The sequence below is a fragment of the Numenius arquata genome, chromosome 12, assembly GCF_964106895.1.
Source record: "Numenius arquata chromosome 12, bNumArq3.hap1.1, whole genome shotgun sequence".
Classification (NCBI taxonomy): domain Eukaryota; kingdom Metazoa; phylum Chordata; class Aves; order Charadriiformes; family Scolopacidae; genus Numenius; species Numenius arquata.
This window is the reverse complement of record NC_133587.1, coordinates 34,144,734-34,167,682: the sequence shown is the minus strand read 5'-3', so window position 1 is coordinate 34,167,682 and position 22,949 is coordinate 34,144,734. Positions and strand designations below refer to the sequence as shown.

General features: G+C 39.5%; 1 protein-coding gene across 2 annotated transcripts in view; it reads right to left on the bottom strand.

Annotated features, from left to right (window-relative positions):
• The window catches only part of DIP2C (disco interacting protein 2 homolog C), a 323,592-nt gene that overhangs the window by 64,019 nt on the left and 236,624 nt on the right, over positions 1-22,949 (bottom strand). For both annotated transcript variants that reach the window (XM_074157701.1, XM_074157702.1), the window contains 11 exons: positions 18,708-18,831; positions 17,949-18,058; positions 16,486-16,588; positions 16,068-16,132; positions 13,256-13,349; positions 13,019-13,138; positions 12,099-12,213; positions 7,488-7,627; positions 5,776-5,912; positions 3,355-3,563; positions 2,419-2,533 (listed from right to left, as the gene is read on the bottom strand). In XM_074157701.1, coding sequence (XP_074013802.1) covers positions 2,419-2,533; positions 3,355-3,563; positions 5,776-5,912; positions 7,488-7,627; positions 12,099-12,213; positions 13,019-13,138; positions 13,256-13,349; positions 16,068-16,132; positions 16,486-16,588; positions 17,949-18,058; positions 18,708-18,831 — 1,332 coding nt within the window. The remainder of the gene's footprint in view (positions 1-2,418; positions 2,534-3,354; positions 3,564-5,775; positions 5,913-7,487; positions 7,628-12,098; positions 12,214-13,018; positions 13,139-13,255; positions 13,350-16,067; positions 16,133-16,485; positions 16,589-17,948; positions 18,059-18,707; positions 18,832-22,949) is intronic.

The window sequence follows — 22,949 nt, the reverse complement described above, 5'->3', positions numbered from 1 at the left end:
TGCCTGAAGGGTCAGATCAGTTTGCAGCAGCCTGGGAGATGAATGAGTATCTAGGATCCATCTGACTGAACTGCTAGATGACCTGGGATCTTCACTCACACTCATCTTCACTAGAACACCCTCCTCCTCCACTACTCTCAGAAAACTCTATACCCAGCCTGATCACTCCCTCCCTGCCATGCTTCTGCTAACACCCGTAGATGCCGTCCAATATAGTCCCATATGTGCAGCAGGTCTACCATCCTTCAGCTCTCTGCTGAGGAGCAGGAAGGGCCAGGGAGAGTCAGAATATGCGCAACCCACTGGAAACAAGTTCTGCAAATTGATGCAGCTCAACTGTAGGGAAGAGATGCAGAGACACATCAAGGCACAGCAGAAGCAGGCAGTGTAGGGCAGGGCTGGCACAGGGCAGCACACGCAGGGTGCAAGGTGAGTCTCACAAATATCATCTGAAATGAGTAGCAATTTGGTGAAGTTTGCTATCGTGGACGTCATTGAGATACACGACACAAGTGCGATATCATTACGTTGCTCATCACTAGCAGATGATTCATATACAACTGGTTACCACATCCTGATATCTGTCATTAGAACTCTGATCGGGAAGGAGGCACAAAGCATCCCACATGTTCCTGGCTTCTGTTCTCCATCTCCACTCTCAGCTCAAGCTGAACCAGAAACTTCTTGTTCACATAGTGATGCATGCCAGAGTTGCAGACTTCACACATGGGTGATGAAAACAGCCACACATGTACTTTGATATATGTCCTACTATTCTCAGACGCTCCTGTGACATGATCATACTCAGAATAATAGGATTGACTTCTGACAGGAGTAACTTGACAGAGGTCTCCCACAATGTTCAGTACTGAATTCTACTGGCTATGATGGCATAAGACATGGTTTCTGTAAAAGTCACAGAAATGTTCAGCTGACAAAACAGGAGAAGTGTAAGCCCAGAGCTTCAACATTTTCTTTGGGAGCTTGCTACTTGATAAACAGTTTTGAAGCATGGGCAATCCAAAAGCCTTTCCTCCAACAATAGTTGCCCTAGGTGCTACCAGGTGCTTCAAAGGCTTTCTGTTTGATGGACAAGCTAGAGGTGCTAGCTTTTCTCGGTAATAATTTTGGTCTACTGTGAATATGAGATGCCTCTAGCTGTATGAAATGTAACTATCTTTTAAATCAAGAGAGAAGATAAACCTGTCTTGGATGGATGAAATCTTATTTGTTCAGTTTCTTCAAGGATACAGTAGACAGATTCCCTTTCTTATTCAGCACAAAACAATAATGATTAAAAACATCTTCTCTGAATTGTGTGGGGTCTTTTTCTTTGGCTCTTGGGTAAAATAAAAAAGATGTCTACAATACATTTATGTGAGAAGAGTCCTTGAGGAAGGACAGAAAGGGAAGTGGCAGTAACAGGTGACCAGCTGTAGACAGAGCTGAGACCATTTCACAAGGTAGCAACAGAGAGACTTAATTTGACTACATCTCTATTAAACCTATTGTTTTTCAGCGAGAACTGTCTTAACCATGAAGATGGAGGAGATGGAAGATGACTGCTATCTAAAGTATTTAATTTTTTTGTGTGTGGACATTAGCGTTGAAAAAACTTCAAGTATGGTAATAATATTGCCTTAACTCGGACTGCTATATTTAAGGAGAAGATCAGAATTATTTAGTATACAGTAGCTTATGTCTTCTGGTCAAACTGTTGAACAACACCAGCAAGGTGGTTTCATCACAGTGGTATGTGCCTTGCATGATCCACCAGACAGCTGGTGTGCAATAGGTGTCCTCTGTGCAGCTAACCTCACTGCAGATACCTAGATCTGGGCTAATCAATCACTTCCCTTCGTTTCAGTGGAGCGAAATTGATATTTTAAGGCTGTGTTTCACTCAGTTTATTTTAGCTATCAACACAGTGCACTAAAAACACATGATTCTTTCCCACTGATTAAAAAAGAAATAATCTGGAGATGCAGCTCAGATACGTATATCTAGTTTTGATGAGGTCAACTCTGTATCAGTGGCAATATCTGTTTATTAAGAGACTTTGGTAGCTTTTGACAGTAAGAGTATATAACACATTCATTCATTACCCTTTTGAAGTAATGAATGACTATATCCTTATAAACCAGACGCTACTCTCTCCTTGCTATTACTTACTTCAATTCATCCCTGTTTTCTTATAGCATTTTGATTAGTAAAAGGATCAGTCTCTGGATATGTGCAGCCCAGATAGAAACTGTCACTCAGAAGAATCTAATTTTCTGCTCATTACGTGCAAGTGCAACTGAAGGTGGACTTAAAATTACTCAAAGACAAATGTCAGTTACCTTGGGGCCTGAAAGATCAATAAAAAGAATATAGAGGAGGACAAAATAGCTTCCAAACGTACATAAAGTGCATTACCTGCAGAACTCTACTCATCCATTGAAAACTGTCTTCCTCTGTGGAATCCGGCCTTTGCTCAGCAACAATAACTATCCTTTCATCGTGCAGCACACTCACTGAAAACACTGCTATTCTGTATAAGAATAGGAGAGAAGAGTATTTAGTGCCAGGACGGATGGAAAAACCTGTCTTCTAAGTTAATCCTCCATAACTATGATTTTGTTATTTATTAATTAGACAAGTGGTGCATCAATTAGTATTTAATTTATGGGGAAAAAGCAACAAGAACAGTTTTGGATAACTTCTTGAGGAGGAATAGGGGGCTTTGCTCTAGAATCATGTAGATACAGGCATAGTGTCATAGCAGGGTTGGAGAAGTGAACCTTCTCGGGATAAGAAAAGCACTAAATTTGGGTGACGCTAAGGTGGTTGTTAAGCTGTTATATAACAGCCAGCATAAGCACCTTCTTTGGCCCTATCTTAGAAGAAAGTAGTTGCAACACGATTGTGTAAGAGGTCTGCCACATGATCAAGTGAGAGCACATGTTACTGCATTAGGCTCTTCAGAAGTTTTAGATGTCTCCTGCTCAGTTTCAGCACACTAGGAAACAAGGAACTGCTGTCATACTCAAGAACTTCAGTGTTTAGGTATATTGGAAATGTTCAACTTGGGCAGAAAGGATCCTGTTGACTCAACACCTTCAGAAGTGACCACCTGTTCAACTGGAAGTTTTAATAATCACAGTTTTGGACCTTGGTATCCAAAGTCTGCCTCAACACTGTCATTCATTTTAGTGGCCAGCCCAGCCCAAACCATGACACTTCTGCTATCTCCTGGTTCTAGCAATATGAACAGCAATGGAGGGAAACCACAGTGCAGATCACTGAGTCACTTACACCGGGTCTAAGCAAAATAAAGATTTCTGTATAATCTAAGAAAAGAAAGGATCAAACCTTCCTCTGTAGACAAATTTCATTGGTTCCACGGCCAGTGCTGTTGCTACAATGTCATCAGCATTATGTCTTCTTCCACTGACAACCATCAAACCATCCATTTTGCCGATAACAAAAACAAGTCCACCTGGTCCTATAAAGCCTAGTAGTCCAGTCCTTATAAAAGGATATTCAGTGATAGGGCCTCCAGAACTGGTCATAGGAAATACCTGCAAGACAGAGAAATTACAGGTCTTCAATTCTATACACAAAGATCACGCTGCAAAATATTTCAGGCATTCTCTCTCAGATGGCTCTTCTGGAATGAAGTAAATAGTCGCTGGTGATGCTCTTTACTCTTCACTGACCATAAAGGGAGTGTGAGAAAACCGCTGGACTACTGTGTACAATTTTTTGTACCCGAGTTCCAGCAAGTTCTATACATATTTACCCTAATCATGGCTCTGTAAATCATTTATGACTTTAAAAAAATAATAAATGAAGACAAACAGTACTGAGGAAAAAAAAGTTATGGAGAGTGAAGCTAAACTGAGGTGCTATGTATAGGTTACAGAGAGATTAAATTGTAAACATTACAGCACAGGTTCTTTTCAGTACCTCATGCTTATTTCCAGCACAGTATAGAGAAATAAGCAGGCTAGAAGTGAAGCTATTTTAAGGTACTGTACATTAATGACTCTTGCAGCTGACCACATTTTTATCTAAGGTCAATTAAGTCCTCACAATATCAGTGATAATGCCTTCTGTAGCATGTCTAAAAGTGAAAAAACAGCCTCTCTAAATGTCTTAATACCAGACACATACATGACTTCCACAGGACAGATTTCTACCACTTTTTTTACCCTAACTAGCACAGTGTTATCCTTCTGGCACGTGAGCTACTTTGAGCTGCATTTTGACACAACCACACTTTCCTGCCGTCGCTTCTTTAAACTGAAATAGTCTAAAGGCAAGTTATTTAAGTTGATGGCAAGTGGAAGACCATGGCTCTGTAGTGTCCTTCAAGGTTTATCTAAAAAGAAAGGTCAAATTCTGCTGCCAGATGCCCATGGGTGGCTCTTACTGAACAGATTTAATGCTTATACATCCTCAACCATTATTCATTTCAGGAACACAAACCTCTTTGACTGTCTAATACCTGCAACATGAATTACACAGTAAAACAGAAAAGAGGCCCATCTGGAGAGGGCTCCTAAGAACATGCTTAACTTCAAAAATGAGTGGTCCCGCTCACTCAATGACAATTTATTTGCTTACCATTAGGAATAAGTCTAAACCAGTCTAAATATGCTGTTAAACTGCGGACTCAGTTATGAACTATGAATGATTTTACAATTACAACAAGTACTACAAAATGAACGTTAAGTACCTTTCTACCCTAAAATATGTGAAATTCAGGATTATGATTCACACTGAGTATTGCCAATTGTACTTATAGCACAATAATCAGCTATCAACAAATGTCAGATCACAATAGCATCGCAGTATTCCTGGCTTCAATAGCAGTATGGTGAACTGTATGCACTAGTCTCCATTAATTAATTAATGTATTGTGTTTACAAATTTCAGATCTGCATTTTGCAGGAGACATTACTCATGTTTGGTCTATTAAAAATGGTAATACCAGAGCATTTGTTAAGGGAAATGTAAATGTATTTTTCTTAACTTTTTTTTCTCAAATATTAAAAGGGAAAAGCATCAGAACTTAATAAAAATCTCAGCTCAAATTTTTCCAGTATTTCTCTGATTTGTTCAGCCTTTCATACTGGCTTCAGCAGAAGTTAATGATAACAAGTGAGCAGTTACAGCGCAGCTATCAATACAGCTGTCTGCACTGGAGCTGAAACCTACTGGAAAACAGATTCCAGAGAGCAAAAAGGCTTTCACCTATGGCAATTCAAACAAAAGCAGGTGGGGACTAATTAGGAGAAGATATCTGCTATTCAGATACCTCTTGAAGACTACCCCTGTCAGGATTCTGTATAAATGCAAGCCTTTAATGCTGGCTGAGTTGTGGAAATGTTGGAAATTGCTTTTTAAAGATACTCAGCAGCTTTCCTACTGTTTGCAACAATCAAGTTCTGCATGAAGCTTGCTCATAGACTTGTACGGTATTGCCTTTTGAACTTTGTCTTTCTTTCTGCTTTCCTCCTGATTGTTTCAGCCCCTGGTATCTTCTTTCAAAATTAAAGTAAAAGCTCCTCAGAGCCAAAACTAAACCCACATAAAGATCTACTACTGCACTTAATGAAATGGGCTTCAGTGCAGATTATCTGGCTAGACTACAGGTCCCAAGCCACAAGCATTGATTACTACTGCTATTCTGATACTATTACTATGAATATTTTATGTCAAATATTATCTTGCAATAGCAAAAGTGAAAAACTGAGGGTTTTATACAGCATTTTTTAGTCAGCTTACCTCAAAAGTATTTTTGGTCATGCCCGAGAGTCCATAATATGACGTACCCGTTGCAATAGCACATACACAAAGTTCTCCTATTTCATCTGTTTTACAGAGCTGAGGAATTCCATCTGGCTTCACTGAACACATTATAGCTAGAGGGAGAGCAAAGGACTTTAAAAAATATTATAAAACGAACTACAGAATAACATAAATGCTGTAGGAACAACATCATGGTGGAGTTGACATAAACAGTTTGTCAAACATTAAGGTGTTCAACATTATCAAATGTTATTTATATTATAAAAAATATTTATACAAAAAATGTGAAGAGCTTTATGTAAACTCAGTTTACACTGATAACAAAACCTAATTTGCCTTGCTCTCTAAAATTTCAGTTGATCTGTAATATTGCTGTGAAATATGATCGTGTTCCCAGTTTTGCATACTGAAGACCAGATTTGCTGCAGTCAGTGCAAAATGAAATACCCTGATGGAGTTCTTGATAACAATTATACTGCCAGGGGGACAGGCAACCAGGAATCCACCTCTCACAAAGTAGAAAGTAACACCATATGAAAGATCAAGATATTCTAGCAGACTAGTGTGGTTTTTTTACCAAGAATTTATCAGAGCTCAGCCTCCCTCTCACCGGTCTTACAGGACTGCAGAGACAGCAGGAGCTAAACAGGAGGGATTAGGAAGCACTGGTCTGAGGAAGAAGCACTATTTTATGTGTCAGCCATGTGAATAAGAATCAGGTATGCTGCTTTAGCTATAATCCCTGGAGTTGGAGTCCAGCATGTGTAGATTTTGCAGCTGGAAAGAGGCTATGATGAACAAGGGAGACCAGAAACAAATCAGCACGTCTTTTAAGTACCAGTGTAAAGAATCTTGAATGACCTTTCTCTCACTCTGAGGATAAACAGGAGTGTGTACTTTTATTAAAATGATCAGAATGTAGTATGAAGTGCAAGACGGCACATCTATAATAATATCTTATATAATAACTATTAGAAAACAATCAATCTTATCTTTATTTTAAGTTGTTCAACTGAAATTTTATAACATGCATCATTATGTTTCATTCCTTTGGTGCATAACAGACATTCTCTTATGAAAAACTACAGTATTATCCATTTCTAGTCTCTATAACATTTCATTTAAAATCTAGCTCTCTTATGAAAAAGCTTATCTTCATCTTTAGAAGCACTGGTTTCAGTTTGAATTTATCAGCAGGAACTGCTCAGTCATACCTCCTCTTTCTAATAACTGAGTGATAGCACAAGATCTTTGGAAAAACATTCTGCAACCCTTCAGACAGCAGTTTTTTTGATCCTTAGCATAGGTTATGAAAACTTTCACTACTGAGTCTCATCTGGGTCAGGCTTATGGATATTTATAGCCTCCAGACACTGGAATCCAACTCTCTTGTTTTCTGTACCAGTATCTCACAGTTAATGAATGGATGTTCTCATGTGGTGACAGGTTGTTTAAAGCACACCACTAAGGCGAGTAAAGACATCCACTGAGATCAACAGAGAGAAGAAATCTTGGGATTTCCAAACCATGAAGTTTTACAAGGTAATGCTTTTGGACTAAAATGTTTTCAAGTACACATGTTCTAACCCCAAACCTTGTGGATTAGTGGCAAAGTATGCCCACCTATGACTTTTTACAGCTAATTACTTAAACTGATGAATCATAGAGTTTCAAAGACAGTTCCTTACCTCCTGGCATCACTAAGCCAACATCCTGGACAGTCAGAACGGAAAGCTTTTCTTCAGAGTCCACTCGAATCACTCCATAAGTGAGACCATGCATGGAGAGAACTCCTCTGCCTGGTGGCTGATTGCTGTCATCCGTTGGCCTGCAACCATGGGTTATAACATCAGCACACCAGCAGGCAAACGTAAGCATTTTCTTACTCTTAACGGACTACTATTGCAAATACTCCTCTATTTGACAGTTGAAATTTCATCTTCTTTTTTTCCCTACTAGACCTGACAGAATCCTGTTTTTCAGGATTTCAGTAATTTCTGAGTAATTATGTATGTCAACTCTCCCATTCAGTAGCCACCAACATATATGGGGCTGCAGAGATGAACATAACACCTAACATTTACTCAAAACAGCTTGTATTTAATTTTCAGATAGATCTATAAAGATTGCTTGATTACCCAAGCAAAGGCCTTTTGATTTGTTTTAAAAATACTGAAAGGCAATGCAGACAATGTGGAGGGAAACCGCACTCTAAATATTTGGAACTGATCAGTAATAACTTGATAAACCCTCTATATTTTACCTATTTTGAGGCAGCCTAGAACTAGGAAACCCAGCTCACCTGCCAGACTAAAAGCCTAACTAACACGTTGGTATCAAAGCCAAGATTAGAATATGAGTATGTTATGTTTAAATCACAGATATGATTTCCCATTCCCAATACTTAAGTATTTAAAATTACTAAACTGAAGAAATTAGGTTGTAACAGATTCACTGCCAATTATCTGTGGAAGCTGCAAGGACTTCACCATCTTTATTTTAGTGCATATAATTAAATTCTTCCTATTCTAATTTACCACATGAAAATGGAAACAAATTACACCTTCATCAGTCATGGTCAGAATGTTGTAGATGCAGCCTCTTTGTAACGCCTCAATTTGCTCAGAGTCACTGCTGTACAATTCCCCAGCATCAGCACAAGCTGCCTGTCAACTTGTTTCAACATAAAACCGTCTGTTGTAGCAGTGGATACAATTATACCTATGTGGAGTGTGGCTTGAGCAAACGACTGTTGACGTGTGCAAGTTATTAAGTCAGCGGAATATGTCAGGGCTTTTCATGTCTGGAAAGATTCTTATACTGTCCTGCATTTTAAAATGCAAAACTGGAAGGTAATGCGATGCTGATTTGAGTGCAGATAACGCATCCATGTAGAGCACCCAGACTCTAGCTATTTTCAAGATGGATAAAACAGGCAATATTTAGTTCAAGATTCTGCATTTTTCCTAAATACTCCATCATAACACAACTATTTTTTAACAGATAATGTCCTTTCATATGACACTTCTCCTCTCTTGTGCTTGAAATACTAGATGGGCCTTAGCCAGCCATGCTCACGTAAGCCTTGCAGCGATCGGCACTATAAATTTCAATTAATAGGTTTTATGAGGCATATTTCTCAAGTGACGTTGTCAACAAAGAAGGATGTGGGCACGCTTGAAAACGCATTAGAGCATAACAAACGGCACTAGTAAACAAGCAGCTGTGATAAATAACACTCCCATCATGCAAAAGGAACTTTCAGCGACATTATTGATCAACTTCCTCTCATCTTTGCTCCCCAAAACACACATTTTACTGCTCATGAAAAGAGAGGTCTCCCACAGGCACACACAGCTTCTCACAGCCTTCTAGGAACAGCGGCCAGCTAGACTTTCACCACATGTTTTCTTGCCTTATTTATCACATCCAAAGGCTGCTAAAAAGAAGCAGCTTTGAAAGACAGTGGCTGTGCGGAGGACAGGGGCACACGGGAGGGACACTGGAGGCACCAGGCCTGGTAGGATCATGTTGGGGGACTTGTCAACAGAGCTCCACTTGCTGTGGCCTGGGCTGAGATAACAGCTTCGCCCATGTTAGCAAGAAGCAACGTGCAATGGAAGCAGGTAGTGAGCAGAAGGCAAGAGTTGGTGCCGAGGACCTGAGGTCCACAGGACAGGCATTTCAGAGCTGCTGTTTCAGAGTACTTCTGGTGTCCTGGCAGCCTGAGGCGGATCCTTCAATGAGAGACCAGCTAACCCTGCTCGAGTCTCCTCTTGCAGGCAACTGGCTATTTGACACCAAAAGGGAATGCAGCCAGAGGGCCTGGATGGGGAAGTGAGGTGGGGAGCTAAGCACCTGACAGCACCTACACATCCTCTTAGAAAGTATCTTGTCAGCAACAATCCTGCAATATATGGTATCTTATTTTGTTGTGTGCATGACATCCACAAAAGAACATCCCTAAAACAAGTATCTCTGCCAAACAGAAGGAGAGAAATCACTTGGAAAGAAGATGAGATATAAATAATCCAGTTTCAATGTATTTATAATTTATTTTAAAGTTCAAATTTTAAATTTTGTAACTGCTTGCTAGACAAAGAAAAATTCTTTGATTAAGGTAGGAGCAACTAAACAAACGTATAATTCCACCCACTTCATATCCTATGTAAATTTAGCTTAAACCACCAGACAAACCTACCCCTTTAGTTTCCCTAACCATGAAATAGGGACAGTGTGCATCTTCTTCAAAGCTGACTTGTTCATACTGAGTAGCTGAAGAGAATTTTGAGAACAGTTACCACAACCATTTACAGATACCATCTATTTTACCATTATTTTTTGCCAGTCATTCAAATGGGAACAGACCTGTACCTAAACTTTTGCACTCCCTTAAGCAAGTGGGTTCAGGCTCATGTGCAATAAAGCAAAGGGGAACACCATAAAGAATTACTTGCATGACAAATTCCTTTAAATATTAGGTTTTCTGATTCAGCTCTAAGGCTGAAGACCTATTAGTCTATTACTAACTGCCTTTTTCTAAACTATAAGGGTATTTCAACTGAGAATGGGTTTTGTTACTCTTGCTTGTAGGAGGATCAGTAAAAATACACCATAGATTTTGAAAGAGTTGGAGCATTAACCAGGAGCTCTATGGATCTATGCTCTGCAGGGAGTCCTTTTAATGCATACTTCAGCTGTAACTCTTTGGAACTTGTATGATGACGACTTTACTGTCAGTGGAGATAGCTTAAATAAAATGAAAAATACTAAAGCTCCCAAGTTCAGCTGGTATTATCCTACCATTAAACAGACTTCAAAAAAAAAGAGATACGTGTTCAGTAACATTCACTGTAACACAAACTGCTCTGTAATTACACAGCAAGGCACTGAAGATAAAAATGCTTTTTTTTTTTTTTTGAATTATCCACTATTTTATGTGCTAATAAATTTTTTTATGTAAGCTCTCGATGCTAGTTAATTTGAAAATTAATCTCTAGTGCTTCAAATGGCTATAAGCATAGAGTTTAAGTCTAGAAAGGGCATGCCAGCCAGCGTACATTGAGATGCAGTGAGTTCTCCCACTTCATAACCTGTGATCTGGGGCAGATTTTCCAGGACTAGCACAGGAAATGAAAACTCTCTCCCGTTAATCAGTGCTCAGCACAAGCGACATTCGCTGCCCTTCCACATCCTCTCTGCACTTACAAGCAAGAGCTCATTCCAAGGGAGTGTAGGTCTGCACAGCCTACTGCAGGGAAACCCAGTGCAAGGGAAAAACAATGTACTCCTTGGTGTAAAGCTGAGAACGGGCTGGTGGAACTGAATAAACGGCTCTCTGAGATCCCGTAGTTCACAGAAAGATGAATAACCTGGACAGGATAAGTCCCTAATGGATACCTTTCAGATGTTTTAAGTTAATAATGAGGTGACTGAAAGTCAACCACACTCTTGGCCTCATGTCTTTCTTCCTGCAATGTTTCGTTGAAAAGCTAATTGAAAATCTAGTTAAATTTCACTTGGACAGTGTATTTTAAACTTTGTGGCAGGAAGTATTTTACTTAATGCTATTACAGTGCTTTACAGTTTTATACTGCATGTTTTAACATGTGAAACAATTATAAATGGCTGCAGAAATCCGAACTTAAAAACAAAGTGCCTACTATTCAAGGTACAGCTTTTGGAAAACTCTGCCAAAACAGACAACAGTTATGCCATTTACTGTGTGCTACAACACTCATAACAGGTGACTGCTGCATACTGACATTCATGTACACAGGGCTTAATAGTTTTATTAGAATTCATCCATTTTATTTCTAGGCACAAATCCCCCCGGCTCAAAGCGTATTTCCAGATGATTACTGAGAGTCTATGAATGGTTAAAAAGTGCCAGTCAGCCAAAACCAACCTGCAGAATGTCATAATTCTCTTTAAACAGACTACTTTAAAGCATGATTTTCCTTGATAGCAATTCCACCTAAATTCCCCCATTTTAATTAATTTTATGCCTACAGTGGCATTTTTCCACTTCTTTTTACAGAATTAGCTTTTGCATTTCAGTCTATTTCATTTAGAACTAGATAAAAAAACAGAAATGGGAACTCTATTATAAAGCACTCTGAAGTTAAATTATTACAAGTTCTTCTTGTATGTCTTCTTTAGACATAAACAAAAAGAAAACTAAAAATGTCATTCAGAAGGTAAGTATGCAGATTCATACTCGAATAAATTTTTCATTTCTTTTCAAATTACCACATATATTCTACAGTTGGTCTACTTCCAGTGGCGTAACACAGTACCTTCGAATAGCCACAGTGAGAGCTTCCGGTGAACTAGCGCAGGGACAAATGACCTCCTGTCTTAGACCTTTACTTTGGAAGACATTGAGAAATGCATCACAGGAAGAAATAGACCCTGAAGTTAAAAAAAAAAAAAATCAGAGGAGAAAATAATCTGATTTCTGAAGTGGTGTTATTCAAACTGCAAAGTTATAACTGAATATATAGGCTTTTCAGGAGAAAAAAATTAAAAAGGGAAAGAAGTCATAGATGCTACAACTATTTATATTTATATACAGTTGTGTATGCAAACAGTGAGTAAAGATTAATTTTTGAGCAGAAAATCTTTTCACTGTTTTTACATAGAAAAGCCATTACTGTTAGATTTAAAGTATGAATTTAATTATACAGTTTTCTTTTTTAGGATAAGGCAAATCAAAGATTTAATTCAGAAACTCCAAGCAAACTACTACAAACAAATAGAACAGCTATATGTTGGTATATTAAATAATACAGAAAAACAGTTCATCCTATTAATTGTCATGAAGTGATCCAGTTGTCGTTCTCAAGAGTAGTATAGGTATACCCCTAAAATTCTCAGTTACTTCTGCCTCTGAGTGCTACCACTCAGAAGAAATGTCCTGATCCTTTCAATAGCTTATTTACTTCAGTCTTAATACATGACTGTCATGTTAAACAAAACTGGATTTACTGCAACTTACTTTATGTGGAATATTAAGTTTGCCTCAGGATTAGCTAAATAAAAATACAATTTAAAAAAATCCAAAATTAATTACTGCTTTCATAAATATCATATAGTTTGCAGTAGACAAACCCTATACTTTGCAAATATTTTAGCTAAGATGACTGAATATTGAAACTTTAAATGCAAGACAGAAAACAATTCCTATTCTCTACTGGACTGCAGAAGCAGAGCTTACATGGGTTTGCACCATCAGCCACTATTAGCATTCGCAGTGAAGAAAGGTTGATGTCTCTCTGATCTCGATGTGCCACCAATGCCCAGTGCATGTCTCTGGATTTTACACAGGCAACTTTTGCTGCAATAAGAATGGGAAGATTACTAATACCACATATAAAAGATATACACTTGTATTATCAATTTGTACTTTTGATTTTGACTATCAAGTATACTTTTGTATATTCTTGTTCCTTACCTTTGTATTGACAGACTTTTTGTATCCATGACAGTGGATTCACTTTCATTAAGGAGTATGGAATACTTATAACATGCATCATGTTCATGACACTCTGAAATCAAACAAGATAAATGGGTTTTATACAACAACTGTGATAATTATTTATATTGCGTTCTGGGCAGAGGCATCCATGCAAATCACTCTATGCTTGTTTTATTGTCAAGTCTAGCATCTATCTTTTCCTATCTAGCTATCTACATTAAGATGAAACAGATCCCCATTTTCTAATGCTTTAATTAAGGATTAAGGATTTAGACTAATCAGATCATAACTTTTAAGCGGTACTGGAAAAAGAATGAAAAAGATTTTCTTCCTATTTATACTCTAAGCAATTCACTTTTAATAGAAAAAGTAAAACAACATCACATGAACGATGTCTACATGTTTGCTATGTAGGTTAATATTATCCCTAAGCCTCCTAAACTTCAGTATATATGAAGGCTCTTTAGTCAAAAGGACAAGCAACAGCAACATATCTGTCTAAAGAAATCCATCTTTGTGAAGACTGAAAACCTACTAATGGTAGCGGGGCACAAATTGTTGAAAAGACAGTAGACAGAGAAACTGGAGTCACAGATTAAGCAGAGATCAATTTATTTTTACAGAAAATAAATGAAGGAGTTTTTCAGTCCTTCTCCAGGTGGGCTAATTCCAGTATTTTCAACAAGGTCATGAAAAGTTACAGGAAGTTTAGAAAAAGCAGCTGAGTGAAGCCAATGACAGATGCAAAACTGATCTCCCAGTCTGAGGCAGTCAATTGCTTTAGTGATTTCTCATGTTACTGCTAAACAAACAGCCCTTAAATGAGCTGCTGCTTTACTTCTGTTGCGATTTAGAAACATCTTCTGAGGGCAACGCGTCTCCACTCATAGCAGCTCAGGTTAAGTACAGTATTTGTTTTGGAAAACCTAGGCTTAAGAAAGTTGTTCCTCACACAGGTTAAGTGTCCCAGTGGGTTAGTCATCTGAACACTTGCAGAACTGCAAAAGATAATTCTCCTTTCAGTCTGGCACAAATGTAGGTATAGGAAAAGCACTTACAGGGAAGTCATGAAAAAAAAGAAGTTCATACCAAGATTAATAGCAAAAGAAGGCACAGAAAAGCTCTATTAGATGCTTGTTTTCAACTTCAGTGATATGTTTTTTTAACATGAGATACTTATGGGCTTTAAGCCTAATCGACCATTTCTGCTTCAGAAGTATTATTACTGCCCTTTAATATTAGGAACAGAGGAGGAGTATAGCACCGCATTAGAGAAGTATTTCGGATTCCCGGGAATCATAGCATGTAGGGCCTGTACATCCTGGGATCCCCAAACAGCAACCCTTCAAAACTTGGTGTCTGTTCTTAAAATGTTCAGTGAATAGTAAGTATTTTGTGAGTCACTGACTGCAGTAGCACCTTTGGAAATAATCCTTAAAAAATATGTCAATTGCCTCCCATGTCAGTCAAGGAAGACATTCAAACAGCAAGTAGGCAATTTCATAGAATCACAGAATCATAGAACACCAGGTTGGAAGGTACCTCAAGGGATCATCTGGTCCAACCTTTCTTGGCAAAAGCACAGTCTAGACAAGATGGCCCAGCACCCTGTCCAGCTGAATCTTACAAGTGTCCAATGATGGGAAATCCACCACTTCCCTGGGGAGATTATTCCAATGGATGATTGTGCTCATTGGGAAAATTTTTCCTCTTGAGTCCAAATGGACTCTCCCCAGGAGTAACCTGTACCCATTACCCCTCGTCTTTTCCATGTGACTCCTCGTAAAAAGGGAGTCTCTGCCTTCTTTGCAGTCACCCTTTAAGTACTGAACATGGTGGTAAGGTCTCCCCTAAGCCTTCTTTTCTCAAGGCTGAACAAAACCAATTCTCTCAGCCTTTCTTCACATGGCGGGCTTCCCAGTCCTTTGATATCTTTGTGGCCCTTCTCTGGACCCTCTCCAGCCTGTCCACATCGTTTTTGTATAGCAGGGACCAAAACTAAACACAGGTGTGACCTGACAAGCACTGAGTAGAGTGGGGTAATAACTTCTTTGGCTCTGCTGGTGATGCCCTTGATGCAACCGAGCATCCTGTTGGCTTTCCTTGCCACAGCAGTACACTGTTCACTCATATTGAGCTTGTTGTCCACCAAGACCTCCAGGTCCCTTTCCACAGAGCTGCTCTCCAGATGGGTATATCCCAGCCTGTGCTGCACTTCGGGACTATGTCTTCCAACGTGCAAGACCTTACACTTGTCTTGTTGAACTTGATAAGAGTGTTAGCCCACTCTTCCAGGCTATCCAGGTCTTCCTGCAGGGTGGCTCTCCCTTCCTCAGTTTGGTGTCATCAATTTATGCAATTTTAAGTATCAGAAATACTATAATGTTAGCAAAACCATCTACTGGTGAGAGTTGTTTTGATAGAGAAGCTAGTCAGTGGTAATATAGCTATGCCATTGGATCATATCCTTACAGAGGCAAGTACCTATTTAATGTGTCTCTGCTTTAAAGTTTGATCTCAAAATCATGCACCAGTAAGATGAGAACAACATGGTAAGAATGGGGCCAGAGTACTTGACATGATGGATAAAAATACTTTGGCATCTTTACCGTGCTCATTACGGGTAAGGGCGCTAGCAGAAGATCATAGGTTTAACACACATTTTTTGCTTTCAAAGCAGAAAAAATTGTATTAGAAGAAGCTGTAGGAGATCCCAGTTTGTGATAGTAATAAGCATATTAGGTTAGTTTATTTTCAAATACTCACACAAAATAAAAATCATACTTACTGTAAGAATCCCATGCCACAAACCAACATCCTTCTTGAAATCTAATACATTCACAATTGTTTCAGCTGTCCAACAAAAACAAAACAGAGTTTATTTTTTAGAACATGGCATTGACCCAAGGCAAACCCACTCAAAGGAAGGAAGCTTCAGTATAAAATGACTGATGCCCTCAAAGCTTAACTTTCATAGTAAGTCTCCACTGCAGGATTTGTATTGGCTAGGACATTATTTGTAACTCTCACAAAGGTATTTTAAACGTCTGCATATTTTCTAAAACCAATGAAAAAAAATATCAGGTTTTTAAATCTAGAAGCCTTGGACAAAGATCTGTGTAAAACATAAGACATGAGCCTGGTGAGAAACAGATTACAATTCACACTTGATTTTAAGGATGAAGCAAAGGAAGTGTGCTCCATACCTTCTGTGTATCCACATGCCTGGGTCAGAGCTTGGCAGTGCGTCAGCAGTGCAATCCTTGTCACAGTCACCCCAAGCACGCTTCCATCTTTACATGTTTTGTACTAAAAAGAAATAAGCAGGCAAAGTCAATGTGCAATAGTTGTCCTATTTCCATTATTTAATAGCTATGTTTAAAGGTTTTCCTATGTAGGTGAATAATGGACATATCTAATGACTCTATTTTAAGAAGGCAGCAGTACTGAGGAGTTTGGGAGGCATTTTTTTCTTAAAAGAGATTTTTTTTTTCAGAGAGGCTTTCTCTTTTTGACTGAAGCTTCCCAGGCTTGATACCAGAAATCCATCTGCTGTTTGAATACAGGCATTATGGAAAAATAATTCTAACAATTCCGATCACATTAATGACTAAAAGACTGGCTAGATTTAGCAGAGAATAACCTAGTTCAGTCTGCTCAGTGTTCACATCTTAGATTTTATAGGCCAACCAATAAACCTGAACTTCTTTCTTCTGTGTCTCATAAGGCATGGGATAAGAGCTGACCACAGAATCCTTGCTGGGTGCTGTTATAATAATCTATACATATTCAGTCTGAAAGACACAAGCTCTTTGATCAGAAGAATATGAAAGAGTCATGAGACAGCAGCAAAAAAAGAGGTGGGAGATCATTGCTGATGATTGCAGTAATTTTTGCAACTTTATGCTAGAGTCTGAAAACTATCACTGGCAATTAAAGTAAATTAAACATTTATCTGTCTCCATGATGAAGATAATCAGCAAGACTGAAAATGGAGGCATTTCTGCTTCTCTAGCCCAGTGTTCTGACTGCACAAAGATGTAAATACCTTTGCTCCATTCACTTAAACATATTCCCTTTGAATAATCATTTAAATTCAATACTAACATCACTGAATTCAAGGCATTTGAGTCTATGCAGAAGTGGGAAAAAAGAACAGGAAAAAAAAAAGGAGAAAAAATAAACTTAACAGCATCACTAATTTTCCCTTCCTGATGCTGGGCTTTTGGGGGAGTGTGACTCACAAAGCAGTAAGTGACAGGCGAGCATTTGAACAAGAAGTTCCTTCTTTTTCAAAGGGTCTGAAGGTTGTGATATGACAACTGATGCTTCACTGTGAAACTTGCTGTCTATCCATCTCAAGACTAGTGGGCAAGCCCACACTGTGAATGAGACTGAGTCTGGTCAAGGCAAGTTTAATACAATATTGTGGCAGCCACATAGATGACATAAAACTATTAATGTTAGAAACCCCAAAAATGCAATTTAACATTTCATTAGCTTTTCTGAAATCAATATCCAGTATAATTTATTAGAAAATATTACTTATTAACAAGCTAAAACAGGATGTTCTTTGCTTCTGTGACTGGCGAATGAATAATGATGTTTACCTAATCCAGAAGTGCCATATGCAACGATTTGAGGAGAAGATGCATCTTCGTTAACTCACCTCAATGTAAGCTGTGTCATTGTTTGCATCCTTGATGTGTGGGAACCAGTCACGAGGTGGCTTGGAGAGGTGTTTAGACTCTGTGACAAACCACAGAAGCTTTGGCCAGCCTGAGGGACAAAGAAAAGTCAGCTTTTGTCGAGCTTCTGCCGGATAAGACAAGACAAAATTCTTCTTTGCCGTTTTTTTCCCTGAATGCCAGTGTCACCATTACCTAAACATTGCTTCTTTTCAACGTCAGCGTAGCATAGGAAAGAGGATTTTCCAGAACTGCTTTCTTAACACAGCTATGAAGCACCAAGGCCTTCTCAGACAATCTCAGAAGAAATGGCTATTGTTTAAGCTATTGTTGACCCAAATAGTTTATTACCATTCTCCTGTCAGAGGCTACTGTCCCTACTGCTTAGCTATAGGACTGAATTGTGTGACTGCTTCTCATTTGCCACAGTCCTAAGTCTGTTGGTTTAATTTTGCTTTTGGGCACAGATGATCTCGGCAGCCTGGCCGAGCCAGCGGAGAACCAGATCAGGAGCACTCGTACTGCTCGGCAGCCATGAGGTGGGAGCAGCGATCTCTCCCAGGCAGTGACACCCAGCGACACCCAGCCTGGGCAATCATGTCCCAGCAGCAGCCATGGCTGCTCCTGTGGCGAGTGTTCCAGCACGGGCCTGATCCTCGCCCACTACAACTAGACAAGTGCAATGACTGTTACTGTAGTAAATGATCTGTGATATCCACGAGAAGCAAGGTTTGGCTTACCTTTAAACTGTGGTATCTCCCCTGTGGGGCTTTTAGGCAGTCCCTTATGGCATGCGTCACTAGTCAAGGCCACAGTAACTCCACAGCTTCCCAGCAAAAAGCCTATTTGTTGACTTCCTGCATCCTAAGAGATGGCAAAATAAAAGCAATACACAGAATTGATTAGGTATGATTACAGGCTGAAAACGTTGTTGTCCTTGAGCACATTATCTCGAGAAGAAAACAGTTTCTTTCCTTTAAGCAACTTAGCTGATTAGCAAAACTCATTTGTACATTGACGAAGGAATTCCACAACCTCACTATCTTCTTGTCTGTAGCAACATAAATCACAAAGAGAACTGAAGCCATCAGATGGCGCCTGCTCTCACATCTCTTCAGAAATGACAGTGAGTGGCTGGGAGGGTGGCTGATGTGCCAGAGGGCTGTACCACCAGAGAGACCCCTGGAGAAATGGCCCAACAGCAATCTCACCAAGTCCAACCACGGCAAGCGCGAAGTCCTGCACCTGGGGAGGAACAACCCCCTGCACCAGCATGGGCTGGGGCTGACTGGCTGGAAAGCAGCTTTGTAGTAAAGGACCTGGGGGTCCTGGTGGACACGAAGTTGAACGTGAGCCAGCAATGTGCCCTTGCACAAAGAAGGCAAATGGTATCCTGGGCTGTGTTAGGGAAAGCATTGCCAGCAGGTTGAGGGAGGTGATCCTTCCCCTCTACTCAGCAGTAGTGAGGCACATCTCAAGTGCTGAATCCAGTTCTGGGCTTCCAACTACAAGACACAGAGCTACTGGAGACAGTTCAGCGAAGAGCCACTACGATAATTAAGGAACTGGAGCATCTCTCCTATGCCGAAAGACTGAGAGAACTGGGACTACTAAGCCTACAGAAAAGAAGGCTTAGGGGGGAAATCTCATCAATGTGTACAAACATCTGAAGGGAGGGTGCAAAGAAGACCGAGCCAGGCTCTTTCCAGTGGCACCCAGTGAAAGGACCAGAGGCAATGGGCACAAACTGAAACAGAGGAGGTTCCTTCTGAACATCAGGAAACACTTTCTTACTGTGAGGGTGACCAGCACAAGTTGCCCAGAGAGGCTATGGAGTCTTCATCCCTTGAGATATTCAAAGTCACCTGGACATAGACCTGGGCAACCTGCTCAAGGTGGTCCTACTTGAGCAGGGAAGCTGGACCAGATGACCTTCAGAGGTCTCTGCCAACCTCAACCATTCTGTGATTCTGCGATGATTCTACGAAACAATATGGACTATAAATGCTTCCACCCAGAGAAAGCTTTCAACCCTTAAGATATTATAATGGGCATACAGTGGTGACAGTATCACTATTTATGCTGATCTAACATGATTTGTCAATAACCATTTCATTGAGTAGTTACAGACACATTTCAGGAGTACTACAGATAGACAAGTGCCCATTAGAGAAAGCACATTACATTTACTTTCATCAAGGGGATATAGACAGTGAGGCTAAAAAGTCATGTAATGATTTTCAAGTCTAGGCCATAGCTGTTTTTTAAGAGATGCTGTGCTTCTGCAGCATTATGTCTGCTTTATGTATAGTGGCTTGTCATGATTCTTTCATGAACTTCACATGTATCCACTAGGCTTTTCAACAGAGCAAAGCCCTAGATGTAAATGCATATAGAAATACTAACCCTTTCTTCACAGAATGATTCTACAGAAAATAGCCTACAGAGTCTTAAAATATCAAATTAAAATATCTTTCAAATCAACCATAAAGCACGCTTAACCATGGAAGCAACCAGAAATAAAGAACAGTTGCCTTAATCTATTGATTTATTCAAACCTGTATGATAGAAGGAAAGCCCCAAAGCCTATCTGACTAATTTTTAATGAAATGAGAACGGAGAAAAAACAAAAGCTTGTTTTCCATACCACCTTAAAATATGCACAAGGTAGCAATTATCAGAACTTTGATTGAGGAATAAGCAATGTGGGACAATAAACTGATCTGTCAAAACTATGCTATGTAACTCCTTGCATCTGGAATTATTGCATTTACTTTTGCTTACTATAACCCAAATGCATATAAAACCAGGAAAAATTGACAACATACTTTTTCAGGAAGGCTTTTTAAAATTGAGCTTGTGTATCATCTTTTCCAATAAAAAACACAAGGAAAGTATCCTTTGAACAAAAGAGAGTAATACTGGTGTATCCATGAACAACATTTTGGGGAGCATGTTGTCAGCCCCACTATACCTGCACCAGAGGAGCTCAGAGGACAAAAGCAGTCAAAGCTTCCACGTGGACCAGGAAAAAGACTACTGACTTTAAAGGCATCGATTATTTCAGCTTTCAGAGACAAGCTATCGGCATCCCTGTGAGTAATGTAAAATGAATGTCTGCAATGCTGAAAACTGCTTTGTAAGTAGGCAAAAAAGAAACCAAAATCATCTGCTGCCTAAAAAAAAATAATCCCCCCACCTTAAAAAAAAATGCTCTCCTGCTTGTAAAGGCAATAGAATTTCAGGACACACTGTTTTGTCAGCAGTGTTATTTGCTATTTTGATAATTTTTGCTAATCTGCTACTTTGGCAACACCCCACTTGCCGTGAACACTTTATTTTGCTGAATTTTGTGGGGGAGGGGAAAAACCTCAGAGAGTCAGTGGAGACCAGGTGAAACAACTCAACCAGCACAGTCCTGGCCACAGACGGGGAGAGACTTGCCAGTGATGCTCATTGTCAAATCCTCCACAATTCACAGTTTGAAATGACATGTAATGCAGGCAGAAGGCAAAAGATAGAGCTGAGGTATTGTAGCATGAGGTTTGAGACCAATTGCTGACTTTGGAACTATCATTTTACATTTCTTGAAGGCATAGCCCTTGCTGAGGGATGAAAAATGAGGTCTGCATAGCTTTAGACTATGTCTGCACACACCTAGAGAGATCAATCTTACAGATGAAGCGAGCCGGAAATCCTCTCTCCTGTAGGTAGCCATTCAAGGTTCTCTAAAGACTTTTATTAAAGGTTCCCTAAAGTTTTTCACCAGTACCTGGAGGCAAATTGTCTTCTTCCTGCTGCAGAGAGTGATAATTCATTGTCAGGATAAAAAAAACCCCACGTGTGGTTGCATTTCAGCATGCTGTTAATGTCATTTCTATAATGCTTTGTGAGAGTATCTGTGTGAAGGAAAACAACTATGATCCTCTCTCCGCGAGTGAGAGTGCATGTCCTTATCTAATAAGGAAGGAAGGAAGAGACAGCCTGTGCAAAGGTTGGCCTGATAAAGGTTACTTCTGTCCACTTGCAAATCCCAGACTGCTTTCAAAATGAGAATTATGTGGCGAAGCCTCACAGACTGAACTAATCTTGTTTTCTGTTACGATGTCTATTTGATCCCCATTTGTCCTTACCCTAACAAAATTTTGCTGGTAAAGAACAAATAGGGCAACCATCAGACATAAAGGCCAAGCATCACCAGTTCTGAACCAAAAGTGAAAAGGCATTAAGGAAACCCTCTATTTTTAAGACACAAATACCAAAGACCTTAACAAAAATTAAACACAAAGCAGATGCAATTTTTGTAACCAGCGTTAAGATGAAGAAATCAGCTGTCTTCTCAGACAGAGCTTTGGTGTCTGGCTGTAATTTGTACGTGAAATCTGCAACTATGAGCAGTCTTAATGTTCAAAAGTCTTAATGAAAGCAAGACAATGGTTATTTTTGGCAGGGGACACTGCATGAAATTCTCTCTAGGAAGCTACCATTTCCTAAACTCAAAAACATAAAAAGAAAAAGTAGACTTTAAAGGATCTGAGATTCACTGTGGCCAACTGAGCAAAGTGTCCAGCTGCCGAAGTGTATGAAGAGGGAAGGATGGGCCCAGGGGCCCAGCAGTGTGCACCAGGGGCTTATGTGGGGCTGAGGGAACTTGTGTTCTTTGGAGGGACTGGAAAACTATGTCATCGAAAGGAAAATGTATAACATTTTACACATATTCTAAATCCAGTAGAGAAAGAGATGCACTGTCAAAAGATGTTCAAAAGTATGTAGAGTTCCAACGTTTCTGGCACACTACAGCCCAATGATGACTTAAGCTGAGAGGGAATAAAGATCATTTCATCTCAGGCCCTGAAACACTAGGAAAGGCATCAAGGTGTATTTCCTTTGGAATACAATTCTGCCTTCAAATGGAAGACAAGACTGGGACAATTTCACTGTCTTCAAGGAGATATATCTCTCTGTCTACTGTTAAAGATTTA